This window comes from Trichomonas vaginalis, chromosome I (assembly GCF_026262505.1).
Source record: "Trichomonas vaginalis G3 chromosome I, whole genome shotgun sequence".
Lineage (NCBI taxonomy): Eukaryota > Parabasalia > Trichomonadida > Trichomonadidae > Trichomonas > Trichomonas vaginalis.
Genome location: NC_067203.1, coordinates 21,522,030 through 21,549,237, shown reverse-complemented (window position 1 = coordinate 21,549,237; position 27,208 = coordinate 21,522,030). Strand labels below are relative to the sequence as shown.

Here is a 27,208-nt window from a genome sequence, read left to right as displayed (position 1 = left end):
TCAGTTACTCTAAATTTAATATTTGATAAATCTTTTGAATGAAGAATAAATGAATTCCCAGATAATTGAAACGGATATGATAAAGAAAATGTGTTTAAGTTGATGGATAAAATGTTTTGTATTGATGGGTAAGAGTTAGGGTCTAATGTTTGATGTGAAAATCTCATTGGGGTATTAACTTTATCACATTTGATTAAAATGAAATTGGAACCAGTGTCAGAATACAAAACATCCCCAACATCTTTTTCAAAATTTAATATCCCCAACAATGAACGAAGATGAGGAGTACAAAATTTAATTTTCAGCGGAATTTAATAAGGTTATTTATTTCATCAAGTTCAAAAAGTTTATCAGGTTTTGATTTAAAATTTTCTTCATACCATACGATAAATGATTCATTTAAATAACTTAAAATCATGTTAATATCCCATTTCGCTATCACATTATTTATATACATATCATACGTTTTTTCAAGGTCATCTTTAATAAATGATATATAATCTGAAGGGTCTAAAAGAATGGGATTAAATTTACCACTCACAGAAACGAGAGTAACATTATAAATTCCGCTAACTGTTAAATTTAATTCACAGTTATTATTCGAAATAATATTGATAATTGACATTTTTATTACGATTAAAAATATGGTAAAGCGTTATTTTCCAGTGATAAATAAAACTAGAATAAGATTACCTCAAGAATTCATAAATTCAACGAATAAGAAATTCATTCATGTTATAAATTTTAGTGTTTCAGAAAATATGAGTCAATGTCATATTCATCAACAGGTTATATTTCACTTCATTCAAATTTAGTTCAATCAAACCCATATAATGACCATTTCATAAGATTTTCAGATGGTATTAAAAATGTAATTGATAGATTAAAATATGAACAGATTGACAATATCGAATTTTTGGAATTTTGGTTTAAATATCCCGATGGAAAAAAGATTGAAGTTAAAGATAAAGCTGATACTATAACAAAAACAATTACAATGACCGATCCAGATAGTGGGGAACAAAAAGAAATAAAACAAACGATAGAAACTGGTGAAAGGTCAATTATTATTGATTATGATTCAAAGGATTATTATTCAATAATGTTAATGCTTGAATATTAAATAGCCTTAACAAAGAATTTTTCAAGTGATATTTTATATTCATCAACTATTTTATTATAAATATCATTATATGTTAAATGAAGTTCAGTTGTTGTTCCGTTCTTTGATATCTTAATTGTGCTAATATCCTTTATAGGATTTATTTTTGCAACTGTTCCGCAGCATGAAACCTCATCATCTATGAAAAATTGAATCTTAACGTCTGAATCTTGAACATCACAAAGAATGGCGATAATGTGAATTAATGATTCATAAGGTAAAATAATTAAACCGGATTGGTCAATTAAATTTATTATTGAATCATAATTATCAGTTATTATATCACGGTAAATTTTCATTAATTCAGAATTAATGTCTATTTTATATGGGTTCTCGATGTTTGATGAAAGAGGTGGGGGGTATGTTGGATAAGTGGGAATTTCAACAGGTTCTTTACCAGGTTCAGATAAAATGATTGGGTCTCCATTCTCATGGTTTTCTTCATTCTTCATTTCGGTAAGTCACGAGTTAATAAATTTGGTTGAGTTGCTGACCTTGTTAATTCAGGGCTAACATTAACTTTAACATTTTGAATAATTCGTGATTTATCATCATTTACGTTATAACCAACCGTAATCTCTGCTTTTGCGTTTGTGTTCTTTTGACTTGTGAAACGTCTTCTCATTTATAATGAATAAAAAAAAGAAAAATATATTTAAAGTTTTATTTAGTTGTTACGGTAATATCCCAAGGTTCATCATTGTTTGCTTATACTTTCTTTGTAACTGCACCAATTATGTTATTGATATTGCTTTGAGTTTCTTCCAGTCTTATTTTATCATTTACAATATCTTTAATCATTTCATTACATGCATTCTTAAAACCATCTGATTTTTCTAATTTACGTCTATCACTTTCTTTAATTAAATCAAAGTTATAACCTTGTTGAGAATAAAGTGGTTTCTTTATCAATTCCTTGAACGCTTCTGAAAGTGAAGATGAAGAAATTCTTGCCACTTGAATTGGTTTAAATTCTGCTTTCATTGCTTCTTTCTGTTCATTGAACACTGGATCGAATAAAGCAACTTTAAAGAATTTCTTAGCTGGAATTTCAGGTCTAATATTTGCATATTGACCATCAAACTGATTAACATATCGTGGTAATCCATCCGGTCCCTCTTCAATAGCATTTAATTCTTCATTGAAATAAGAATATGGATTAGACGGTATGAATTAATTGGACCATTTTCACCTTCTCCAATGTATTGTTTAACAGCTTTTCCATTTTCATCAAATTGCATAGGATAACGTTCATTATATGCTTTACGTTTAGGATAATCGTCATTGTTAATTTATACCCATTTATGACTTTAATATTACCTTGACCATCAGTAACGAAAACTTCATTTATACCATCAGGTTTTCCATTTGGTCCTGTAATGTCTGCTTCATGTGCTTCCCAATTTGGTCCATGACGTTTGGCATATGCTTGAGCTTCTGGTAATGTTAAAACGTTTCTCATTTGTTTAACATCTTTTTGAAGACCAGCAACAATATGAACTAATTCTTTCATTCCGTCTGGAACTTTCATAGTTCTATTATATATACACCCTTTTTGTTTGTCCCTTGTTTTAATGGAACCTGTAGAAGATTTGCTATTTCTGTCATGTTTAATTATAAATAAAAAATAAAAATTAATTATAAAAAGTTAATCAAATTTAACACCTTTATTTAAATCAACTATTATTTTTCCATGTTCACCTAATTGCTGATATTGTGTGTAAAGTTCATTAATGCTCATTGGTAAATTCACTTGATAAAGCATAACGTTCAACTGTTGACGACTAAACCCACTGAAAATGAAAAGGGTTGATAGATTTGATTTAATGTTTGTGCTTAATGCTTTGAAATATTGAACAGCCATAAAGAATGAACACTGAATGTGTCGACATTGAGTTAATAACTGATTAAAATATGATTTCTCATTTGTTATTAGTTTTGATTTCACTGCATCATCTAGAAAAAATGAGTGAATGCAAAAATTCTCTATCAAAATTTGAAATAGAAAGTGTTTCAAATAATTCATCCCGTTGTTTATCAATAATTTTATCCTCTAATCCTTGCTTCTTGATTGTATTATATAATTCTTTATACATTAAAAAGTTTTTTAAATAATCTTCTGCTTCTTCTTGTGATAAATAAATAATTGGAATTTTGATTAAATGCTTTAAAGATTCAAATGTATCATCTGAAGGTGAACCTGAACGGTTGATATAAATTAACACATGTGAATGGGGGAAGTGTTAGCAATAATGATAATTTGTTTTAATATCGTTAATGTTTTACCTTTATTTTGTTTACCAATTGCTGCAGTGATTGAATTTAAGTAACATTCAGAATATGGAATTTTCATTAATTTTTCCTTAGATAGAGCATTTCTATTATCACTCAATGCTTCATTAATCATATCATCTACGTATGTATTATATACTCCTGCTAATTCTTCATAAGGGTGGATGAATTTAAATCCATTTAATCAAAAATAAATTTATAATTTTAAACATTTCTATTCATCAATATTTCATCATATGAACTTCTATACTGTGGTGGTGTACCTGTTGGATGATATTTCAAACCTTCATCCGGTGTCCATGTCCAATATGTAGTCCTAGTAAACCAAACCTGAGGAGGATTTGTCACCTTTGAACAGTAAGTGTCATTTTCACCCTGAATGATTGGATAAGCTTTCACTTGTACTGTAACTTGTGAGTTGAAAGTTTCTAATCCATCAAAGAATATACCCGCTCCATCACGTTGAACTGGAATAGTGCATAAGAATGAAGTTTGGTCTTTCCATGTTCTAGCTAATGGCGTGCCATTATCATCATTCAGTGGTCTAGTTAATGAGTCCTCGTATTCTTCTGTGCATTCATTCACTCCATCTAAATCAGAAGCTTGAAGCATACGTGTAAAGAATATGTCACCCACTGTGGTCATCGCTTGATCGGGGAAGTTTCTGGAATCTATAGTGACCTGAAGACCTCGAAGCATTGGATTTTCTAAAACTGTTCTTTGCATTGCATTCTTCGGAAATGTTAACACAACATCTGTAACATTATGAAGAGCGTATGAGAAATCTGAGCTGATACCTTCAGGAGTGATGCAACCTCCATTTAGTGAACGAACGTCAATATGTTGAGCTGGAATCATGAATGGATCTTCCTTACTGAATAAACGTGGTATTGCTTTAACTGATTCTTCAATTAAACCGTATCCTGGTGTAATGCATTTATCCTCTAAAACTTCCATCTTTGTGCATGAAATAATAACGTCATCAACTGTTGCGTCAGCAGATGTAGCGGCTAAGCTTGTAATTAATTTGGCAGGAAGTCCGATTTGTTGGAATTTGCGATCATATTTATAAACATGATTCATAATCTTTTCATAATTTTCATCAGTTATCTTTTCATAAACGTAATTTTGTAAATCAGCAACTCTTAACGGGTCAACCTGACAAAATACTAAAGTATCCCTGAAAACATAATATTTAAGAATGATTTCACCAAATGATTTAGGATAATCATCGAACGCCTGAAATGCTAACAAATCATTTACCGGAATAATCATATCAAAAGTGACATCAACTTCTTCATTTGCTTTCTTGAAAACTTCTGAAGGGTCAATATATTTACCACATACTGAGTTATCATATTTTTGAACATTATTATATAACGAATGAACAAACTTTTTAACTTTCCTTTCTGATTTTGGTTTATATGTTGCAAATGCGAAAGATTCACGGGCGCAATCCATCTGAAGATAACCGGCATCACCTCTTTCGGTTTCTACTTCTAATTGTTTAAAGCTTTGATTTGATGATTTGTAACCAACGAATAAACGCATGCATTTAAAAGCGGCATCACATGTGAAAGCTTTATTTGAAACTAGAGTTGCTTTAACTTTGCGTTTAATATATGTGTCACCTAATTGGTTCACATCATGAGCCGGATTTGTAATTCTTAAATGAGTTTGTTTATCATCAAAATATGGAGCATCAGAGTCATAGCATGAACTTTCAAGTTCTCTATAATATCTTCTACCGTCATTCTTTGCGAATATTTCATTTATCTTTTCGAATGAATGAAACACATTTCCATTAATCGGTTTAGTGTTTGGCACCAAATAGTTAGTCGTCATTTATTAATAAAAAAAAATCAAAATTAAAAGATGAAAATGAATTTTTAATTTTAATGAAATAATCAACTATGGCTGCAGGTATATTTAAGAAACTGTGGGATAAAGTAAAAAGAGGAGCGCATAAAGTTTGGGAAACAATGAAGAAAGGAGCAAATTGGATATTTAAGAATAAAGAAGCAATTAGTGACGTTGCTGAATCAATAACACCAAAAGCTGCCCCAATAAGAGAAATATTAAATAAAGGAGAAAAAGTTTATCAAAGACTTCAACCGATACTAAGATAAAAATAATATTTATTTATTTTTCCACTATCTACCTCCTATTTTATTAAGTATTCCTTCAGCAATTCCACCAATTGCGTTACCTGCTTGTGCTCCCATCGCCGGATTACCTGCTTTAGTACCTAATACTCCACCTATGATAGTTCCTGCCGTTTTCGCTACTGGTGCCAAAAAGTTTGCAACGGGTTTAATATAATTTTTATGAACCCAACCCGCAGCTTTCTTAATTCCATCCCATAATTTTTTAAAGAATCCTGCCGCCATTTCTGATTTAATATTAATTAAAAAATATATTTCATCACTTATATTCTAATTTTTATTTAATGATAAATGAAACCGATTTTAAAAATAAATGAAACAGAGGAGGAAGAAATAAATGAAAGTGAAAATGTTCAACAAAAAATAAACGTTGTTAAACCAATTACTGAAATAAAAATTTTTTCATCTGTTGAAGAATTTAATGACTATTATGCTAATAATAAAAAATTATTTGAAGAATTGACAACATGTAAATTGAATAAAATGTTTAAAGTTGATGGATTCAAAATTTCAAAAATAAAAGGAGTGGTTAGTTTGAAATCTATTCCTCAATCAAGAATCACCTCATTAATGAAAATAGATGATTTAACAAAAAGAATAGAAGAGATTGAAGAAAGAATGAATCAAATAATTGATTTCATAAATTCAAATAATCATTAGTTTCAATTATTTTTAATTTATTTTACTATTATGACTCCATTGATTCCATTCAGGATTTAAACAATGTTTAATTATTGAATAACCTGACATCATCTATATATAGCTTCTTTTATAAGTGATGAAATATAAATTATTTTAAAATTAATGTTAATTTTTTAATGTGTTTATTTCGTTATGTATGGGCTGAGTGTAAATGTCTTACAATTTTCAAAATTTTCAAATCTTGATTTATTCAAAAACGTGAGAATAAAAACCGTAAGAATGATACAAAATCGTTCTATATTGTATGAATTCTTACGGTTACAAAAAAAGTCACACAACCCATCCACATATACTACTTATGTATTAGTAATGTGAAAAAAGTGACAAAATTATTTTCATTCCTTACTTAATTTTAGTATGAGTATTAACTGCCAATGATTGTCAAAAATCAATTTAACATCGGACAATACACATTTGGATTTATTAAAAATGAACCATATCAGTTAATTTTTTATGATAACGTAGCCAATGGAATATTTTTTAGTCAAGTTACTGAAGCAATATCATGTAATAGACGTGATAAATATTCCATTCTTTCTGAGCTCAGCAACAAGCAAAGAGGAGAGGATGGATTATATACTTTTGCCTTGGTATATGAATCTGCTAATAAATATAATATTTGGCAGCAACTTAATAATCCAATAAATAAACCAGAAGGATATGTTTCACATACTGTTTCAGGCTATAAACCCCTTGATATACAAGCATCTTTATTCTGTTGGGGTGGTCTTGCCCGCTCGAATTATCCGTATACTCTTTTAGATGGTTGTCCTGGCCATAAATTCTGGTGTTTTTCAATTGGAATGTTGGCCACTAATGATGAAAATCGCAGACGTATTCCATCTAATTGCGATGAAGTAGATTCAGTTAGTATTTGGGTAAAAGTCAGTGAATATTTAATTCGAAGGAAATCATTCATAAATATAAATATGAGTTATCAAACTAACCTCCCATTGATTAATGCGTATATTGCTAGTATTTAACTTATATTTAATAGGACTAAAAACACATATATTTGTATTTTTTTACATATTGATTTTCAAATTGAATCTAAATAATACATAATTTAAAATGCATTGATCCATTGATACTTTTTAACCATACTATAATGCAAAATCCACCAATATCTTACAAAAACATTGAATTCAAGTCCAGACGAATACAAAATCAATCAAAATTAGAAGATAGTACTAAACTTCCCCAAAATACAATGTCTGTACTTGTATAAATTATAATTCTTATCCTTTTCTTTTAGGAAATCCACCCTAGATTAAATTTCAATACTTTTGATTTTATGAAAAACCATTTGAATTGAATTAATTGACAAGACAAAATTTTATTAAATTTTATTATACGAATAGTATTAATGATTGTTGCAAAAATTTGAATTCAAAAGAATTGAATTTAACGTATAAAAATTTTTAGTTCATGACAGAAGATATTTCCATAGAAGTTTTTATAAAAGACGCAAATATTGTTGAGGATGCGCTCGGATCTTATGATCTAAATGTATTATTTCAGCAATTTCAACCCGTTTCTTTTGGCCTGATGCTAAATTTATTCCAAGAAAAAAGAATATTGAGGATACAAATGGCCAAACCCATACAACCTGGTCCAAAATTATTAGTCTTTCAAGCCGGATTATACACATGTTCCCTAGATATTGAACAACAAATTCAAAATGCCCTCGAATTCAGAGCATATCAATCGCCCCTTTTAAAATTAGTTCTTGTTTCACCACAAAAATTACCAGGAGTTGAGTTAAATTGCAATTATTTAATAAATTCTATCAATCATAACCCAAGGTTACAGATGCTTAAAGCAAAATTAAATAATATCCCTTCACACGATCGAATAATTCCAAAATTGGGGCCTACTTTGGCTCCAATGAATATCAATAAAATCAATTCCGGAATGACACCACAGCTAAATCCCTATCCTCCGTTATTACATTCTCCAGTAACTAAAAATTCTCCGCCAATACACGAAAATAAATTCAACAGATTTGATTCAAAAAAGAAAATACAAGGTAAATTGATAGATTGGAATGAACAATCAGTACGTGAAGGAGCTCAATGGAAAAGAGGTAATGGGCCAATCTGTTCACTTTATAAAAAAGGATACGTTTTTGAACCAGAAATTACTCCTGTAAAAGTTAACCATGACCTCAATAGAACACTCCAACCAATGAAACCTCCATCTATTAAGAATAGAGATCAAAAACACATTACTTTTGTTTTATCAGATAGTTCTGATTCTCCTGATAAACAAGAAAATAGCCTAAGCTGGTATGAAAATTCTACATCCAAGAACTTCGAGTCACCTATGAAGAAAAATACATCTGTTTCTGAGGCTGAAAATACAAATGATCAGCAACTTTCCAACTCATTAACGAAATCTAGTGACTCCATACAAAGCAATATTAGCTTAGAAAGAGATACCTCTAAAGTTTTAGGATTTTCAGATTCAGATGATGATTATTTTTGAAATCCAAAACCAAATTGCGAATTTTGTTATAGTTTCGATATAATATATAATCCTTATAGACAATTTTTACTCACAACTTTTTGTTTTGAATAAATTTTTCATGTTTGTTTGCTTTATCAGATAGAAATATTTTTGGAGAAAATGTACATTCAAAAATTCAGTTGCTCAGATTAAATTTCATTCAAAAAATAATTACCAAGTTCTGATTCAAACAAAGTTTAAGCATTATAAATAACAGGCTTATTGTCTGAATCATGAAATAAATTTAGCATTTATGAACCTTTTATCTGAAATACCAAATTAATACAGAAAGTTATTATCATTTGAAGAGCTAGATTCAATTTTATAACCGTTTTAGATGAATTTATTCCCATTAAATCTACAATTAGACTTGGTATATTCAAATTGAAAATATCAAAAAAATATGAATACAACTATTATAAGCATGAAACTCATGAACTTAATATACATCAATTTTACATTCATAATGTTATTTAAATGTAAGAAATTAAATGAATATCATTTTTTTTAATTATTAAAAATATATAGTTTAATGCATGTGACATCAATCTCTTTGATGCAGTGAATGATTAGGCCGTATTAAATCATTTCGCCATATTTTTATTAAAATTTATCTCCTTATGGTAGAATCTTTCATTCAACCCAAGGCGATTTATGCTGTTGAAGCTGAAGAGCAATTTCATGCAACTTGTTAATAGTTCAATAATCAATTTAATCAGAATTTTTGATGTCAAATAAAATTTTTTTTTTGAAATAGGAAGTTCACTATTTCTCTGATTCATCTCAAAAACCATGACAAACAAAACACAAAAGGATAAAAGCGAATGCATATACATGTCTGAGCTTCCTAAGCCTGTGATGGACACTGTGAGGAAGCTTGGATGCTCAACGATGAAAGAAATATCAGAAATTATGACAAAAGATATGCTATTGGATTCAAAAGCTAAGACTGCACAGAGACGCATCTATGATGTTATATCAATTTTAACTGCAGCTGGATACTTGACAAAGAATCAGAAGTACATATCAATAAATAACAATTATGCATCAATACAGAAAGGAAAAGGATAAAACAGTAATATTTATTGAACAAGTACATAAGTTAGCTGTCATGATGCTCTTGATTCAGAGAAATTCTAAAATGCATCGTCCTTCAAATGCAACATCACTCCCTTCAATGTTTATAGGATATAAAAAGGGTGATGAAGGATCCATAACACAAGAATTCTCTGGACACGAATTAAAATTGACATCCAAGCAAAAACCTTTGTTTTTTAGCTTCCATGATGTTCTTGAGTGTATAAATTTCACAATAGAAGATGAAATCAACGTTTTACTCTCAAAAGAAGAAACGTATCAGATTGGGCTTCGTTATCGCTCGCTCTGTCTTGTTAATGAAAAGGAAACGCACATTGGTGAAAATGAATTTAATGATTTTAACTTATTTGATGTTTGTATTTGATTTAACATTGAAATCAAATTGATTTAATTATTTTTCAGTTTTATTTCATTTCTGACGTGTGATTTTGTAAATATTTCTATTTCTGTTTTACATAATAATTTTTGTTCACATTTTTAAATATTTTTAACAAATTGAAGATATTTTGAGAAAAATTTGTTATTCCTTGCTATGACACTGCTGTTGAAAATCATTTTTGATAGTTTTAATTGTTGGGAACCAATAAATTTTATTTTGAATTTTTCGACTTAATGAATAATGCATCGTGGAGTTGTTTTTCCCACCATGCAATGCATCACATCTAAAATGTGCGGTTATAAGGTGAAGTTTAGTTGGCTGCATACTTTATGAATAAATTTTCAGTTCATTCAATTTTTGATAGGCCTAAGTGAATTTTTTGAATTATTTGCAGATTCACACTGAATTTAGCACTTGTCCATTATTGCATTTTACACTATTTCGTAATTTAAAAAAACGTATCAGATTTAAAATAAATTCTGAGAAATACATCGGTAATTATTTTGATGTTTTTCTTACCATTTTCGCATAAAACTTAATAAATAATAACATAATAAGAATCGCTTAGTCATATAGTCTTACCATTATAAGTATAATGTGAATAAGCCAAAGGGAAACATTAGAAAATTTAATTTTTCATATATATGGTTGAAGTTTAATTTTTGAATAGATTACATATGGTTAAATAAGATTTGGGCAAAATTCGAATGCGGATTATGTTTGGAGAATATGAAGTTGCCCTGACGTCAAAAACGGTTTCTAAAATTTTTCAGAACCTTTCAAATCAAAAATCATAATCTACAATGCTCAGTTTCTTCTTTGCTGCAGCTTTATCTGCCCGCCGTAGACACGAGAGAAGAGAGGTTCCAAATGCCAGTGGATCTGCCATCCTTAATGTAGCTAAAAGCAGGATCGGAAAGCAATACATGTCCGGAGGCACAGGACCAGATTTGTTCGACTGCTCTGGCTTAGTCCTCTACTCACACAACCAGTGCGGCGTCTACGGTGTTCCACGCGTTGCCAAGGATCAGGCCAGAGGCGGAAAAGCAGGATCTGGCGCTGCTGGTGATGTTGTCTACTTCGGCAACCCAGCTCACCATGTTGGCATCTGCTGTGGTGATGGATCAATGGTCCATGCTCCAAGACCAGGAAAGACAGTCTGCATTCTTAAGATTGCATATATGAAGGAAAGCTACGGCTACCGTAGATATTACTAATTAGAAATAAATTGCAATATTTATCAGAATTCCTCAACTTTTTTTATGAATTTATATTTTTTTCAAAAAAATGGATATTTAGAGTTGTATCTATATCGATAATCCTGTTCATCATAGGTAAATAAGAATCAAATTGATTATAATGATATTAGGAAGAAAGGTTTTAAAAATTATTTTTTTTTATTATTTAATTTTGGGATGGAAGAATCATGTCACAGCTTTGTCTGTTATTCGAATGTTTTCTCCATTAATTTATTACAGTCTATTCTTGTGTCTGATTCCGTTAAGTTTATTTTTATTTTTCAGAAGTGTCAGCCTGACGGCAAAATTTAGTTGAAGTTAATTAGGTCGAACTGAAGCATCATATTATGCTCTTCATTAACAAAAAGAGAAATTAAGTGTATACAAACATAAAGATATGTATCCAATTTATTTTTCTAAAAATAATAATAAACAAACAATAAAAATATATAAAAATAAAATTACTTGATCATTTCTTTTGCGTTTGGAGTAACAGTTGTTCTTTTTTCTTTTGAAGGAGATCTTTGGGAAGTTACGGTCACCAAATCCTGTTTGATTGGAGTTTCATCTAACAAACGAATTGCTCTCAATGTTCTCATTAATTTGTCTCTTTCTTCATCCAAAATCTTCTTTCTCCTCAAGTTCCATCTCTCGAGAGATCTCATTTCATTATCAGCCATCTTTGCATATGAAAGAGAATTTAAGAGAACAATATCGTCTCTTCCGGAATAAGTAGTTCTTGACGAACTAATTTGTTTCTCTTGTTTGAGGCTTTCTGCGATCTTCCTGAAATCAGAAATAATCTTCTTCAAATCAGAAATGTGCCTGTCTCTTTCTACCAAGTGATCCATGGCCTTTGAAAGTTGCCTCTTGGAAGATTCAAGCATCATGTCACTCTTCTTTTTCTGACGAGCAATTTTGATGATTTCCTGTTTAATTTTGAAAACAAAAACATTAAGTTCGTGTATCTTGTCATTACAAGTACAAATTTCATTACTTTTATCAGATATAACACGTTCTAATTGTTTGATTCTTTTTTCTAAATTAGCTTCCCTATCATTAGGACTCTTTGACCTATTTGTTGCCGGTTTCTCAACAACAATTGTTTGAGGAGCTTGATTTGTTTCAGGTGGCTTTATAATGCTGCCTTTAGAGCGTGAAGAAACTATAGCTGTCTTTGCTTCACTTGTATCAATAGGTGTTGGAAGAAGAAGTGACTTATTCCTGTCATTCTTTGGAACATTTTGTTTCACGTAGTGAGTTACATAAGCGATAACAGATGAAGAAGTATCATCAACTGTCAAAGGAATTAACGTGTCGAATTGAACGACATCATCATCTCTTGTGCTTTGTATATTTGGAGAGATTGGTCTTGGAAATACATTTTTCAATGGCCGAGAAACAGTTTTTGCTGTTGTGATTCTTAGGCTTTGGTTTGGTCTAGTTAATACTTTGATAGTTGTATGTTTCGGTGTCTGTATTTTGGCTGAAACAACGTTTGAATCATCTTCAGTTTGTATCAATAAAGGTTGGGAATTGAAATAATTTTTGTTTTTCATTTCATTTTTAGAAACCAAAGCGAAGCCATTGTTCATCTTCATTTTTGTTGAGAAAACAACGAAACTTGGAACGAAATCGAGTTTTGTTTCTTCTTCAATCTTAGACATTTTGTCACTTCTTGATGATTTAACATTTTTCGGATTTTCAATTTCGGTGATAATTTGGTCTTTCAACTGTATGTTTTGGTTCTCCAAGGATTGCATATTATTCTGCATCTTATTAACTTCTTTCTTAGCAGAGACAACATCTTCTGTCAACAAATCAATATGCTTTTCTCTGTCTAACTCTGTTTCTTGCATTATCTTAAACAGTTGTGATTTTTCACCTCTTGAAAGTTGTAATTTTTGAACTTCCGTCAAAGAACTTTGTATTTCTTCTCTTAAATCATCATTTTCATTCCTTGTTTTATCCAATTCGTCTCTTAAACTATTCATAAACCTCTCCCTTTCTTTGATTGTTTGGTTCAATCTTTCTATATCTTTGTTCAATCTTTCTTTTTCTTTCTGTAAATTCTCAACTTCCTTTGACTTTTGTTTTGTGAATTTGAGAAGATAATCCTTTAGTTGGTCGGCCAACTCTTTGTTTTTCTCGTTTGTCTTCTTCACAAATTGTTTAAATGTTCCTTTAATTCCAGCAAATTCCAAGCTGAAATTAGTCATTTTTTGATGCAATCCGTTCAAGTCTCCTTTAACAGTTACTGGTTTTGTTTTATCATCAATTTTTTCTTTCATTACGAACAAAGCGTTTTCTGCTATATCTATCATTTGCTCCTGTGATTTTGGTGGAGGATTTGGCATATTAATGTCGAAATTCATGACACTTTTAATCTCTCTGACATGAGAATAAATTTTATTGACTGTGTACTTCTTTTGTTCATTTCCTTCTTGAGTGGGAGGAAGTTCTTTCGATGCCTGTATTGCCAATTGGTTCTGTCTGATGAAATCTTTTTGCATTTCGTTGATTTTGTTTTCCATAAACGAAACTCTTTCATTATATTGTCTTTCCATGTCTTTAAGTGCTTGTGCAGCAAGCATCAACTTCTTTTGAAGCACAGTGTTGTTCTCAACAAGTTTCTGGAGTTGCGGATCAGGAACATTTTCGATTTTTTGTGGTTTGATTTCCTCGGTATTTGGTTTTTGATTTTCTTCTCTTTTTTCGTTTTGAGGGATTTCGTTAATTAAAGGAGTTTCTGGAACTATTTCTCCACTATCTGCCAAAGAAGAACGGCGTCCTGATGATACGTTCTCTTCGTTTGTTGATTGTCTTCTGGCTGTGGAGTGAGAACTTTGATGATTTTCATGAGATAAATCAATTTGAAGTTCAACTTTCTCTCTTTGTGTTGGAGGAACTGAAAAATTGTTTAATTCATCTGAAATTTGGATTGGTGGCTTCTTATCATTTTCTTCTATATTAATTACATTGTCAAGATTTGTTTCATCTAACAACAAATTACTTAAACCGTTTTTATCGTCGAAATTATCTTGCAAAGTCATCATCTTTCTGCAAATTGGACAAGAAATAATAGAACTCATTGCAAGTTTATGCTGAACATCACCTGGTTCGAAACCAAATACATTATGGCAATGCAAACACTCTGCATGCATAGAGAAATCATCATTGTTTGAATTAAGGTTAAATAATTGAGAAGTTGTAATGGAAAGTGACGGATATTGATTTGTATTAATTTTATCCGTTTTAATTGTCACGTTTGGTTTATAATCAAGTGTTTGAGTTTCTTTATCAATAACTTTTAGCTTAGGGAATTCTCTTGATGTTGCTGCATGAGAAACAACAGGGGCATTAACTTTCGATGACAAAACATTGATTTCTTTCTGTAAATCCAAGTTTTCTTTTGTTAATTCTCCAATTTTCTTTGATTGTTCTTCTATTTTTGCCATAACATCTTTACTATCTGATTTAGAGCTTGCAAATTTCCTAAGGATTTCGTTTTCCGAGCTAAGTTCAACAACTTTTTGTGTCAATTCATTCATTTTTCTTTCAACTTCATGGACAGGAATTGTTGGTTCATTTCCTGGTCTTTTTTCACTCTTTGGTTTATCGAATTTCTTGTCATTATCAACAAGATCTAAAACAGATATTAACAGCTTCTCAAGAACGACATTGTCATGAGGAGATTCATCATAAATTTTATGAACAGCATCAGCAATTTTGACTCTAAAATCTTGCAAGTAATCATCGTATTTGTTTTCTAAGAAGATCCTTGCTTGTTCTAATTCCCATTTCTTAGAATCCATCAACAATTCTTGTTGTGTTTTCAAAAGAATTTGGTATTTTTCTGATACTTTTTGTTCAATTTCTCTTTCTTTCAAAGCTAAAAGAGAATTTTGGAGAACGTCATCATCAGTTTTTGTTTTATCTTCATCCATATCCTCCTCTTCTTCACTTTCAAGGAGATCTGAATTGATTAGAATTGATTTGTAAGCATCTTTTTGATGAGTTACATCTGTCAATTTATTTTGTAAAATGTCAATTTCTTTTAATAAACCGTTTTTCAATTCAGTTATTTCTGTTTGATATTTTCCTTGTTCTTGGAGTATTTTTTGATTTGTTTTCTCATCATATTCCAATCTGATTTCAAACAATCTGTTTTTGATTTCAGAATCAACAGAATTACGAATTGCTTCCATATCATGAGTTTTCTTTCTCAAAAGATTTTCATAATGTTTGGACATTGTCATTAATTGTTCTGAAGTTTTTTGTTTCATTTCACTTACAACTTTTTCTGCATCAACTTTTGCTTTTTCAAGTTGGATGTTTAATTGCCTTGTTGTTTCTTCGAAAGCAGACTTCGCATCACCATTATTCAAAGCATTTGTTATTGTTTGCATCTGTGCTTTGAGTTTAGTATTATATGACTCTTCAATTGATTTAATCATTGATTGATTAGTTTCATTCATTGCTTGTATTTTTGCTTCATATTTTTTGATGATTTCTGAAGCAGAGTTATCATCATCTTTGATTGATTTTGGATTTGTATTTTTAGCATTTTCAAGTCTTTCATTGAAACTTGCTTCTAATTGGTCCAATTTCTTTTGTAATGTGTTTTGTTGTGACTCTAATGATTTCTTTTGTCGTTCAGCAGCATCTAATTTCTTCTCTAATAACAATTCGTTTTGTTTTGATTTCATAAATTGTTCTCTTGTGTTTTTATAATCATCTTTCACGGATTTTAGTTGTTCATTAAGACTCTTTATTCTGTTCTCGAAATCAAGTTCTTTAGCTACAGAAAGATCAATAGTTGGTTGTTCAGATTGAAGAGGATCTGGAATTTTATTTAGTATTTCTTGAGCTTCTTCAACTGGTTTTGCGTTTTGAGAAACTTCCATAAGGGCTTGTTTGAGTTTTGATACTTGAGAATTGAGTTCTAAGATCTTCCTTTGCTGGTCTTGAAACTCGTCATCGGTTTGCAAAGCTCTTGTTGGAGTTCTTGATGATCTTCTTTTATTTTTCAAGTTTCTGGATGATTCTTGTTGCATTTGCGAGAGCTGAAGTTCTTTCTGAGTAAGTTGTGTTTGGTATTCATTAACTTTGTCTCTTAAATTGCTGACAATGTCGTGATGTAATGAGGTTGCCTCTTCAGCTCTTGCTTCTTTCATACGATTTAGTTCATCAAGAGTATCTTGTAGTCTTTTAATGTCGTATTTCTTCATTTCGTCAACAGTAAATTGATCTGAATCGTCAATTTTCATATTCTTTTGTAATTTATACCACAAAACCATAGATTCGAGTAGTTTTCCTTCTCGTACGGTAAAATCTACGTGTTGGTCAATCATATCTTGTAATCTTGAACGAGCTTCGAAGAAAATCGCATCTGAATCGAAACTTGAGCCAGAAAAATCATCTGATTCACCGAGAATATTCATGAAATTAAGTATAAACTCTTCATCTTGTGATTCAAAAGTAGCTATTATCTGTCTAATTTTAGAAGCTGAATCATCAATTTGCTTGAAAGGATTTTGTTCTGCGTATGCAGATTGAATATTTTTCTTTGTATATTGTTCAAGATCCTCCCAAACGTTATTTACATATTTTTCGTTGTATATCCAATTGGATGGTATTGATTCTCGAATACGGGCAGAATTTTCTTGTGCATTTTCAACAGGTACAAGCTTCCTAACGGTGTCTAATCCCTGTTTTACTTCCTTATCCCGTCCAGGGAGAAAACGGGAGTTCATAACGGATAAAAAATTTTATAAAAAAACAAAAATTCTAAATTTTAGTGTAAATGGGTTCTTCAACTATTATAATTAATAAAAATTATAATAATTTTGTGTGATGGCGATTATCATATCAAAAATTCTCCAAACCAAACAGTTTTAATAGATCACTGCTCCTTAACGCTCTTAACTAGTAAGGATATGTTGTATTTCTTGGATGCAGCGAGCTCAATTTCCGAATCATCTGGCAATTGAAGAAGATCAACTTGAAATTGTGGCCACTGCGGGACAGGAGATACTAGTAATGCTTCTGACTTTGCTTTTCGTCTTGTCGAGCGTTTTCCAAGAGTTTTTGGAGAAAATGAGTTTCTCGGCGTTGCATCGAGAGTAACATCATCTACGCAAGTAACTAATGGCTTTGGAACTTTTGGTATAGTTGGAATCATTGGCATTGGAGATCTATGTAATCCTGTTGTTATTAAATTAAGAGAAGCTTGTGCAGAGGCGCTTAATGGTATAGTTGGTTTCTTAAAGAATATCATTGAGTCATGTTTGCTGATCATTCCCTTTCTTTCTCTAAATTCAGCCGATTCTGTCCTATTATGATGTCCATGTACTTTGTCATGCTCGTCATTCAGTATATTGTTATTGCTACTAGATCTGAACATGGAATTAGGCTTCGGTGGTGGAGGGAAATCAAATTTATCATTATTTATTTTGGGTATAGGGCTTAATCTGGATAATGAAGCTGCATGTTTGTTTTTATGATGTTTCTTAGAATGTTTTTTAGGGCTATTGTTACTATTTCTTCTTGGCGAATCAAGTTTTGGAATAAAATCTGAGCATTCACGAATTTTAGCTGGAGGAGTTGGTAGCTTACCTGTTTTTTCATGGTTTCCGGGGGTTCTATGAAGCTTTCTCTTTCTTTTGATAATTCGTTTCTTAATTTTTGGAGAATCATTCATATTTAATAGCATCGGTGCTGGCTCCATAACTTGGGTAGCTTGAGTTTGTGTCTGTTTAAGCTTTTCGCGCTTGAATCTCTTTTTAAGTTCCTTCATATCAGAAATCATAAGCAGGCCATCCTCTATAAAGATTGTAGAGTTTTCTTCGGTTGTTGTAAGATTAGTTAATTGACTGGTTTGACCAGGAGTAGTAAGGTTAATATTCATTGATTCAATTGAGAAAATTTTGAATACTAACAAAAACGATACCATTTTGGAAAATGATGCTAAATTGCTGTTCATATAGTTACCAATTGCATAGTTAGATTATTCTAATTCAAAAAAGTGACGCTTGAGTAGTAACTTCAGTTGGTGTAAGGATAAAAATCTGTCATGGTAATGATTATTATGTAATCAATTTATTGTAAGTATATTTGGTACATTGTCGTTTGTTCAATTGGTAGATATTGACAATAAACGTTTAATTTCAGATCAGTCAAAATGAAAATCTGAATAAATTTCATATCTGCATGATGAGACAATGAATTTTTATATGTAAAATGAGTTGCCTAAATATCAAAACCCCAAGATTAGTTCCAGAAGGAAAGAAAAATTGATTGCAATTAATGTATGCATCCGATTATTGATAAGAGTCTGAATTCATAGAATATTTTATGTAATAAATCCAGTTTTATTCCAAATTAAAATTAGAATTTTCAAATGAAATGCAAACTATGTTAAAAGTTGAACAATTGGTAGATAAATATAGAGAAATGGGCATAAAAATGGTCGTGTGTTTAACTTTACAGATTTAAAAAAAAATGATTTGAAATAATTTTAATAAGTAAAAAGATAGGGGAAATATATCTCGTTGATAATTGCAGTTACAAGGGAATTTAGGAAAGCAAATTTACAAATTGTAATCAAAATTTAATCAAAAATTCAATATTTAATTATTTAATGATATAATAAACGATTTATTAATAACTTTTTCTAAAAGTTCATAAAATTGAATTTGGTTTTATAACTGTTTTTATTGTACTGTTGGGAACATGAATGCATGATTGAAAAATTAAAAATAATGCAAATTGAAATGCCAAGATTTTAAGTTTGAGGGGGAAACGACAGAATCTTTTGAAAATTTCAAACGATAGCAATAAGGGTTCAGTAATTATAAGAATTTGATAGCTGGTATGCGGCAAAATAATTGTGACAATAATATAACCTGAAATATTTGAAAGCGTCAAAAATTAAATTTCTGTCATAATTCGTTTATTAATTATTGAAATTTTACCTCAATTTATATACTAATATATATTAATAGGGTTTTAACTACTCTGACTGTAATTTTTTGAAAAGTTGTTTTAAATCGATTTTATTCTTATCGTAGAAGAATACAAATTTTGAATACTATACAAAAGAATTTTGCAACTCGTTTGTTGTTCATACTCTGCGTAAAATCTATTATCATTAGAAATTACTCTATAATCTAGAAGTATTCAAAAGTTCAATATTGTTTAGAATGTAAAATCACCATTCTGAGAATTCAAATCAAAAACAAACCTTTAATTTAATTATTTTATTGTTTACTGTCCCATATCATTAAATTTAATTTAAAAATGGTTTAAAACACTCAAATTCCAAACGAGCTTTTCACAAGTTGGTTAGATTATTTTTGCTTATCTTTATTAATTAGTTAACTTTGCCGATCTTTAAAATTTACAACTTTTGATATGGTCAAATTTCAATGGAAGAGAAAGAGATATTGCACTTTCAAGAATTAGGTTTAATTTATGAAAGTGTGATAGCCCAAGGAGGTTTTGGCGTTATATATCTCGTGTTTTCAATCCAGTATCAAACATATTTTGCATTGAAGAAGATTCCGGAACAAAGATTTAATCAAGCAGAAATAGACTGTTTAACAAACTTAGATCATCCAAATACAATCAACTTATATAATTGTTATAAATTTGATAGCTACGTATACATGTTGATGGAATATTGTCCAAATGATCTACAAACACTATTGAAAGATGATATAGAAATTGATGAAGAAGTTATGAGAAAGTATTGCCATGATATATTGGTTGCGATAAAAGCATGTCATGACCATAATCAAAAATCGACCCAGAAAAGCGAGCAACCATTGAAGAATTATTGCAAATGCCTTATTTTGATAAAGTTTCTACAACAAAACTGACCAAATCCAGTAAATTCTTAACAGCCAGATCTCATGAAGTTTTCATGGCCCCGACCCATTCTTTGCGCTTCAATCTTCCTTATAGATTAGAAAGAAATTCTTTAATCCCACATAAGATGGTAATATGTCGTCCATGTATCGCTCGAAAGTAATTGTTTGTATAAATTGTTTATGTTAATATTAATTTACAGTTAATATCATATGCTTTTTCACCTAGGTATTGATATTCGTTGAGCAATATAAGAGAAAATATAAGCGATTTCATCAACTAAATGAACGGTCTTTTGTCTATTGAGATTCTGTGCAACTACATGAGCAATAAACCTTATTCCAAAAATAAATGTGTTCTAACAATGCATCTATTAATAAACAGGATATCATCCACATTTGAAAATTCAATATTTTTTTAGATTCACTTTTAGCGAATTATTCCACAAAAAATAACTGAGATATTGTAATATGATTTAAAGATAAATTCCTTTTAGGTTGGAGGATAAGTACATTTTCGATTGGAAATTTACCCAGTTGATTTCAAGATCATATTTTATGAAATCTATCTCTGCCATTGTATATACATTGTGTTTTTTGAAGAAAATAAAAATGGGAGATAGAAACCGGGAGTGATTTTACGTCATATCTCAATTTTTTATTCTTCTTTCAATAAATTGAAAAAGTAAAAATTTGAAATTAACGATCTAAATGCCATTTATTTTCACGTATGTATTTTTATTAATATTGGGTTTAGATATGATTGTTGATAGTGAAATCGTTTACTCCACCGAGTTTGAAATAATTCAATAATAATACAGTCATATGCATCAGCATTTCTATCTCAGAATCACTATCTACTGGTTAGAAAATCATACTGCAAATCCATTTTGCCAAAATTATGGGTCTTGCAAAATTACAGGGATAATTTCATATCCAAATGACTGTGATAAAGTATATTCTTAATTCAAACAATACAAGCATGGTAAATTTTATAATATAAAACAAAATAAACATAGACAAATTGGATAAAAATTAAGGTCGGAGAGGATTTGAAGACATTGATGTAGCAACACGTCTGCTGTTGATTACTGACATGCCCTTTGAGAATATTCTGCTTTCCGATTGGAATTTCGGCCTTACAATTAAAGGATTTGAGTTACCGGGTGATCTACCGACAAAAATTCCATTACGGTATAACTTTCTGCAGTTCTGGAAGAAAGGCATTTCGAGGAGTTCATTGATTGTTGGTCTCTTTTCTGGCTTGAGGTCTAAGCACCTAAGGATTACCTGTCTAAGTTGGAGTGCGGGACAAATTTGCCAACTGTCACTTTTTCAATAACCTTAAATTACACTTTTCTAATTTTAAAAAATAACCTTAAATTATATTTGAAGAAATTATGTCTATGATATATGTTTTATGCTAGAATCTTGGAGTTTTCATGCACTACACAAGAGCTCCAAGGTTCCAAGAGTGAATGCTCAATAGCAATTATAGAGATGTACCTTTTCAAAATGACTTTTACTGATTAAATTTAATCAATAGAAGACATTTTGAAAAGGTACCTCTACAATTAGATATACAAGAGATTCAAAGCTTCATTTCAGATAGATTTGAAACTTTGAAACTCTTGGTAGATTTTGAGTGAATGCTGACAATCATCTTTGAGAAGGTTTTCTTTAAGAAAACCTTCTCAAAGAGGTTTCTCAGGAGCCCTGAGGCTCCCTTTCGTAATGATTGGGAGCCTTGGGGCTCCTGAGACGAAGAATGGCTTCGCCGAATCTTTGATCAGCAGAGGCCAAATGAAAAGGCCTCTGCTGATGGATTCTCAAGAGCCCTGAGGCTCCCTTTCGTAATGATTGGGAGCCTTGGGGCTCCTGAGACGAAGAATGGCTTCGCCGAATCTTTGATCAGCAGAGGCTAAATGAAAAGGCCTCTGCTGATGGATTCTCAGGAGCCCTGAGGCTCCCTTTCGTAATGATTGGGAGCCTTGGGGCTCCTGCAGCAGAGTATCGCTCCGCTCCATTGATTTTTTTTAAAAAAGTGCCGTGTGGCAAATTTGTCCTGTTCCCGTCTAAGTTGGGCGTTTCTAACAGCGAAAATAGGGAAAGAAGAAGTAGCATTCATCACTTTGAGGAGGAGTCTTGCGTCACTGGCAATGAATGGGTATGTCTTGGTGGCCATGAAGAAGAGTGTGACACCAAGTGCCCAGATGTCTGACTTCATGGGGTTGAATGGAGTCATGCTGAGCATCTCTGGTGACATGAAAAGGAGTGTGCCTTTGTGAACACTGCTCTGGACATCGTCACAGTCATAAACACTGCTAAGGCCGAAGTCACAGCATTTGATGCGACCGTATTTGTCAACAAGGAAGTTGCTTGGTTTGATGTCGTGGTGAGCAACGTTGTTGTCGTGGAGAGACTTGATGCAAAGAACAACATCGTGCATGTACTTGCACATGACTTCCTCATTGATCTCTTCTTCGCTCTTCATGAGGCGTTGGAGATCACAGGAACAGTACTCAAGAAGAAGGTAAACATTGCCATCGAACTTGTAGTAGTTGTAGAGGCTAACAATGTGGATGTCATCAATAAATTAATGATTTGTCTCAAACAAATAAATTAATGAATTGCAATTGATTTGAGTTGCTATAGACATTATAAAAGGTTCAAAAGTTTATATAAACCTAGTAAATTAAAATAAAATTTTCATGAATTGAACATATTAGTTGGGTTCCGCTTTGGCAAACTTTCCTGTGAAATTTTTTGGGAAAAATGTTGATGGATATTTGGGGAAATTTTGAAAATTTTTGGGAAAATTTTCGATGGTAAATTTTGGAAAATTTTATAATTTTTCCCAAAATGTTTATTTTATATATGCTAACAATATTATAAGTATAATTTCAAAATTTCTTTTTTTCACAAAAAAAATTGATAATTGAATGGAACAAATAGTTCATTTTTTTAGATGTTTTCTTCTAAATACTGGCGCTTATACTAGATAGAAACTTCTATCGGTATTCTCGGCGTAATACTTTCGCCTGAGTGATGCTATCTCGGACATAGTCAGAGATTAATCTTTCGACGAAATGGTAGAAATATTTCTTTTGAAATATTTTAGGGGCTCTGAGGCACAGCCAGAAGGTCTCCGCCATTTCAAAAGAAAAAAAAAAGGTATTGGGGCTTCCAGGCACTTCGTGCCCTCTAGCCCCAGTCACTTTTCTGTCACTTTTCAGGGAAAAACATTTTTATTATATATATAAAATGAATTTTACAAAACCACCGTTACCCTTCTTTGGAAATAAGAGTAGATGTAAAGATATTCTATTGAGAGAACTTAAGAAACTACCGAATGGTCTAACATTTGTAGATTTGTTCGGTGGAAGTTTCTATATATCTCATTTGTGCCATACCGTATTCCCAAACTCAAAGATTATATGCAATGACTTCGACAACTATATGAACCGTCTCAAACATATACCAGACACAAACAAAATATTGAGTGAGTTGAAAGAAAAGATACCTATAGGCAAGATGGAACGTATACCATTAGATAAGAAAAATACTGTCAGAGAGGTTTTGAAAAAAGCAGAGTATATTGACTGGGATAGTATATCTTCTAGACTATTGTATAGTGGTTCTATAAGAGTTCATGACATTGAAACACTTATGTCAAACGTTTTATATCTTAACTATACAAAGGTTTTCAAAGAGAACATAGAAAAATATACTGAGGGTATAGAGTTTGTGAGATGTCGTTGGACAGAGTTGTATGAAAATATATAAAAACAAGGAAAATGTTTTCTTTATAGTAGACCCACCGTTCTATAACACATACGATTTTCAATACCAAGTAGACTGGACTTTGAGAGACTCTTTAGAAACTTTAGACGTTTTACATAACCATCCATGCTTTTACTTTACATCCGATAAAAGTGGTTTGGAAAGTGTCATGAGATGGTTAGAGGACATACATGACTATGATTTTAGATACGATAAGATAGAATATGAGAGAGGTCCTATAAACCGGAAAAAGTGTCATAACAAAGAAATTTTATTAGTAAGTAAATGTGGTTTGAAATAGGACTACTTGTTTTAGGTTTTTTCCATTGTGTCATTTACTTATTTGACGTGGCAGAAAAGTACAGAGAATATGAAGATGAACCAATGCCTGCAAATGTTCAGTATATGTACTCGTAAGAGATATTTTTATCTAATATTAAATGGACGCACAGAACTTAGCGAATGCACAGCAACCTGGACAACCAAACCCAGAGAATATTCCAAATGAAGTTAGAATACAAACTGCAATGGCAAACTATGGTCAAGTGCCAACAGATGTACAAATGCAAACTGCCATGTCAAATGACGCTGCGTTAGGTTTGCCACCATGGTATGCAAATATGAGATGGAAAGAGTTTTATACAAACCCTGAAGTGGATATAAACAACTCTATGCAGATGACGCGAACACAGGAGTTGACCCAGAGTATGTTTTCTACCAGAGGAGAAATAGAATGTATGAGCTCCAGTTAAAAATGCTATGGAACTCAACAGGAAACGTAAGAGACTAGGCGGACATTAGATTTTTACATATAGTAAAATGGGCTTCTTCAGTAGTATTGGAAACTTCTTCAGAAGAGTTGGAAGAGGTATATGGAATGGAATAAAATCTGTCGGAAGAGGAGTATGGAACGGAGTCAAAAATATTGGTAAAAGAGTAGGTCAGTTCGTTTGGTATTATACCTAAAGACCCTGAACCAGAAGAACAAGCTCCTGTTATACAACAGCCTGAACCTCACCACAGTCTAGTTGGCAACCAAATCCAACACCTCAACCGTATTAAAATTATATTTTACCGTTCGATAGTAGTTGTATATGAAACTAAGTTCTAAGTAAAACGCATGGTATAATGGAACTATTCTCTTTCTTCCATCTGTTGTAAACCATACTTGAAAGTCTGAAATACTTCCACTCGGTGGTTCATATAGCTTTGTAGGTTTTCGTAAAAGTCATTTGCCAAGCATAAAAAAGAGTTTTGTGCACCAGAAAATGAAGCATGAACTATAATAGCATCTGAGTCGAAAACATTTTCATATGTTCCATTAGGGTTTTCGACTTCATAAAAGTCCGGGTGTACTGGATATTCTGCAGGCTGATTTAACATCCTCAGAAACCTATACCATGCCAAGTTTATATATTTTGTAGAAATATAAACGTTTTCTCCAAGGTCTTCTATTCTATTGAATTCAACAGTTGCATTTTTCCTGTCATATATAATATCGAGATGGTACTCTCCTTCGTCAATGTTAAACTGGTTTGCATATTCGAGATAGATATCGTTTATTTTTTCTTGAAAAGCTTGAAGAGTTGTTTCTAAGTTTACAAGCAAATTCACTTGTAAAAGTTTCCCTGTTCAAATTTCTCATACGTACGTTTTTCTTTGTTATAGTATCGAACTTCAAAACCGACCGTAAATGGGAAACCATGTATGGCTTCTGAAATGAACTTCATTCTACGAAAGCCAATAGCTTTTTGTGACGGATGGGTCTTAACCATCTTAAGGGGTAGTCAAAACGATAGCCTTCATGCTTTACGGTCTCTGTCTCAAACTTTTGACCGACATTCGTAAAAAGTTCATCTAATGGTTTAGTTGTAGCAACTCTAGAAGTTTCTTTTTCTATTGGAAGCATATTTTATCTAGAATAAAAATGTCGAATGAAACAGCGTCTATGAGAGAAATACAACACAACCGACAACTCATTTTGCAAGCTCTAAATAAGAACACAACAAACTTTTCAAACTATTCTAAGATATCTGAGTCATTGAAAGAAGGAAACTTAAAACTGACATTAAACCCTTTAACAGACGAGTTTCTGTTTCAAGACAATAGGAACCATACTGTTTGTATAAATCCAACAAAAAGAACTTTAAACGAGAAACCTATAGATGAACTTCTTTTGAAAGCAGATATTGACAACAAAGCTGACAAAGAGTATGTTGACGATGAGTTAGCACGTATGGCTAGTGCGTTAGTGAAGAAGGCAGATAAGGAATATGTGGATGAAAAAGACAATGAAATTATAGAAAGGGTTGAATGGTACCATGAACGGACAACAAAGATTTTAAAAACTAAAGCCGATACAGGGTGGGTTTCAGGATGTTTAGACCTTAAAGCTGACAAGAACCATACACATACCATTGCAAATATTACAAACTTACAAGAAACCTTAAACAGGAAAAGTGACGTTGGACATACACATACCATTGCAAATATTACAAACTTACAAGAAACCTTAAACAGGAAAAGTGACGTTGGACATACACATACCTTCTTCTCAACTGTTGGTATAGAAAGTATTTTAGGAACGATTGAAGAAACTGGTGGGGATGGATTATATTTTAAACCTCCTAACTTTCCAGAAGGTTTAACATCGGATAAAGACATTAGATGTAGAAATGTCTATGTCATGGAGGATGAAACAAGTTAAATTCACTGCTCAAGATTTATATGATAAAAAGCTGACAAAACAGAGCTTCAAACGTTAAAGACAGAAATACTTCAAACAGTATATCCTATAGGTCTATTTACACGTCAATGAACTCTACCAAACCAGAAGTAGTACTTGGTTTTGGAACTTGGACTCAAATAGTCGACAGGTTTTTGTATTGTGCAAACTCTTCAAAGGAAACAGGTGGAAGTAAAACGATTTCAGGTGAAAACTTACCTGCGCATAGTCACTACGTAGATTTAAGTACATCTCAAGCAGGTTGGCATAAGCATAGATATTGGGA

The 27,208-nt window shown here is 31.5% G+C and overlaps 6 protein-coding genes and 4 pseudogenes across 10 annotated transcripts, besides 3 other annotated features; 6 read left to right on the top strand and 4 right to left on the bottom strand.

Moving 5' to 3' along the window:
• Positions 1-5,143: part of a mobile genetic element that runs on past the window's edge.
• TVAGG3_1026120 lies at positions 1,120-1,787 on the bottom strand (annotated as a pseudogene). Its single transcript has one exon. A coding segment is annotated over exon 1 (668 nt).
• Positions 5,144-5,367: 224 nt separating the features above from the next.
• Positions 5,368-5,583, top strand: TVAGG3_1026100 (uncharacterized protein; the record flags this gene model as incomplete). The annotated part of the gene is made up of 1 exon (XM_051255002.1): positions 5,368-5,583. The coding sequence occupies one exon, from the start codon at positions 5,368-5,370 to the stop codon at positions 5,581-5,583; it is 216 nt and encodes a 71-aa protein (XP_051080576.1).
• A 1,083-nt stretch (positions 5,584-6,666) lies between these two features.
• Positions 6,667-7,326, top strand: TVAGG3_1026090 (uncharacterized protein; the record flags this gene model as incomplete). The annotated part of the gene is made up of 1 exon (XM_001305904.1): positions 6,696-7,304. The coding sequence occupies one exon, from the start codon at positions 6,696-6,698 to the stop codon at positions 7,302-7,304; it is 609 nt and encodes a 202-aa protein (XP_001305905.1).
• Positions 7,327-7,749: 423 nt separating this feature from the next.
• TVAGG3_1026080 (uncharacterized protein) lies at positions 7,750-9,288 on the top strand (the record flags this gene model as incomplete). Its single annotated transcript, XM_001305905.1, has 1 exon — positions 7,750-8,808. One exon carries the CDS (start codon positions 7,750-7,752, stop codon positions 8,806-8,808), a length of 1,059 nt encoding a protein of 352 aa, XP_001305906.1.
• A 1,819-nt stretch (positions 9,289-11,107) lies between these two features.
• Positions 11,108-11,536, top strand: TVAGG3_1026070 (peptidoglycan DL-endopeptidase CWLO family; the record flags this gene model as incomplete). Its single annotated transcript, XM_001305906.1, has 1 exon — positions 11,110-11,523. The coding sequence occupies one exon, from the start codon at positions 11,110-11,112 to the stop codon at positions 11,521-11,523; it is 414 nt and encodes a 137-aa protein (XP_001305907.1).
• A 189-nt stretch (positions 11,537-11,725) lies between these two features.
• TVAGG3_1026060 (uncharacterized protein) lies at positions 11,726-17,300 on the bottom strand (the record flags this gene model as incomplete). Its single annotated transcript, XM_001305907.1, has 1 exon — positions 12,006-17,300. One exon carries the CDS (start codon positions 17,298-17,300, stop codon positions 12,006-12,008), a length of 5,295 nt encoding a protein of 1,764 aa, XP_001305908.1.
• A 54-nt stretch (positions 17,301-17,354) lies between these two features.
• Positions 17,355-18,454, bottom strand: TVAGG3_1026050 (uncharacterized protein; the record flags this gene model as incomplete). Its single annotated transcript, XM_001305908.1, has 1 exon — positions 17,450-18,454. One exon carries the CDS (start codon positions 18,452-18,454, stop codon positions 17,450-17,452), a length of 1,005 nt encoding a protein of 334 aa, XP_001305909.1.
• A 3,262-nt stretch (positions 18,455-21,716) lies between these two features.
• Positions 21,717-22,487: a mobile genetic element.
• A 1,191-nt stretch (positions 22,488-23,678) lies between these two features.
• TVAGG3_1026030 lies at positions 23,679-24,498 on the top strand (annotated as a pseudogene). The gene has a single exon. A coding segment is annotated over exon 1 (820 nt).
• Positions 24,499-25,016: 518 nt separating this feature from the next.
• TVAGG3_1026020 lies at positions 25,017-25,259 on the top strand (annotated as a pseudogene). The gene has a single exon. A coding segment is annotated over exon 1 (243 nt).
• A 2-nt stretch (positions 25,260-25,261) lies between these two features.
• On the bottom strand, positions 25,262-26,054 carry TVAGG3_1026010 (annotated as a pseudogene). Its single transcript has one exon. A coding segment is annotated over exon 1 (793 nt).
• Positions 26,055-26,376: 322 nt separating this feature from the next.
• Positions 26,377-27,208: part of a mobile genetic element that runs on past the window's edge.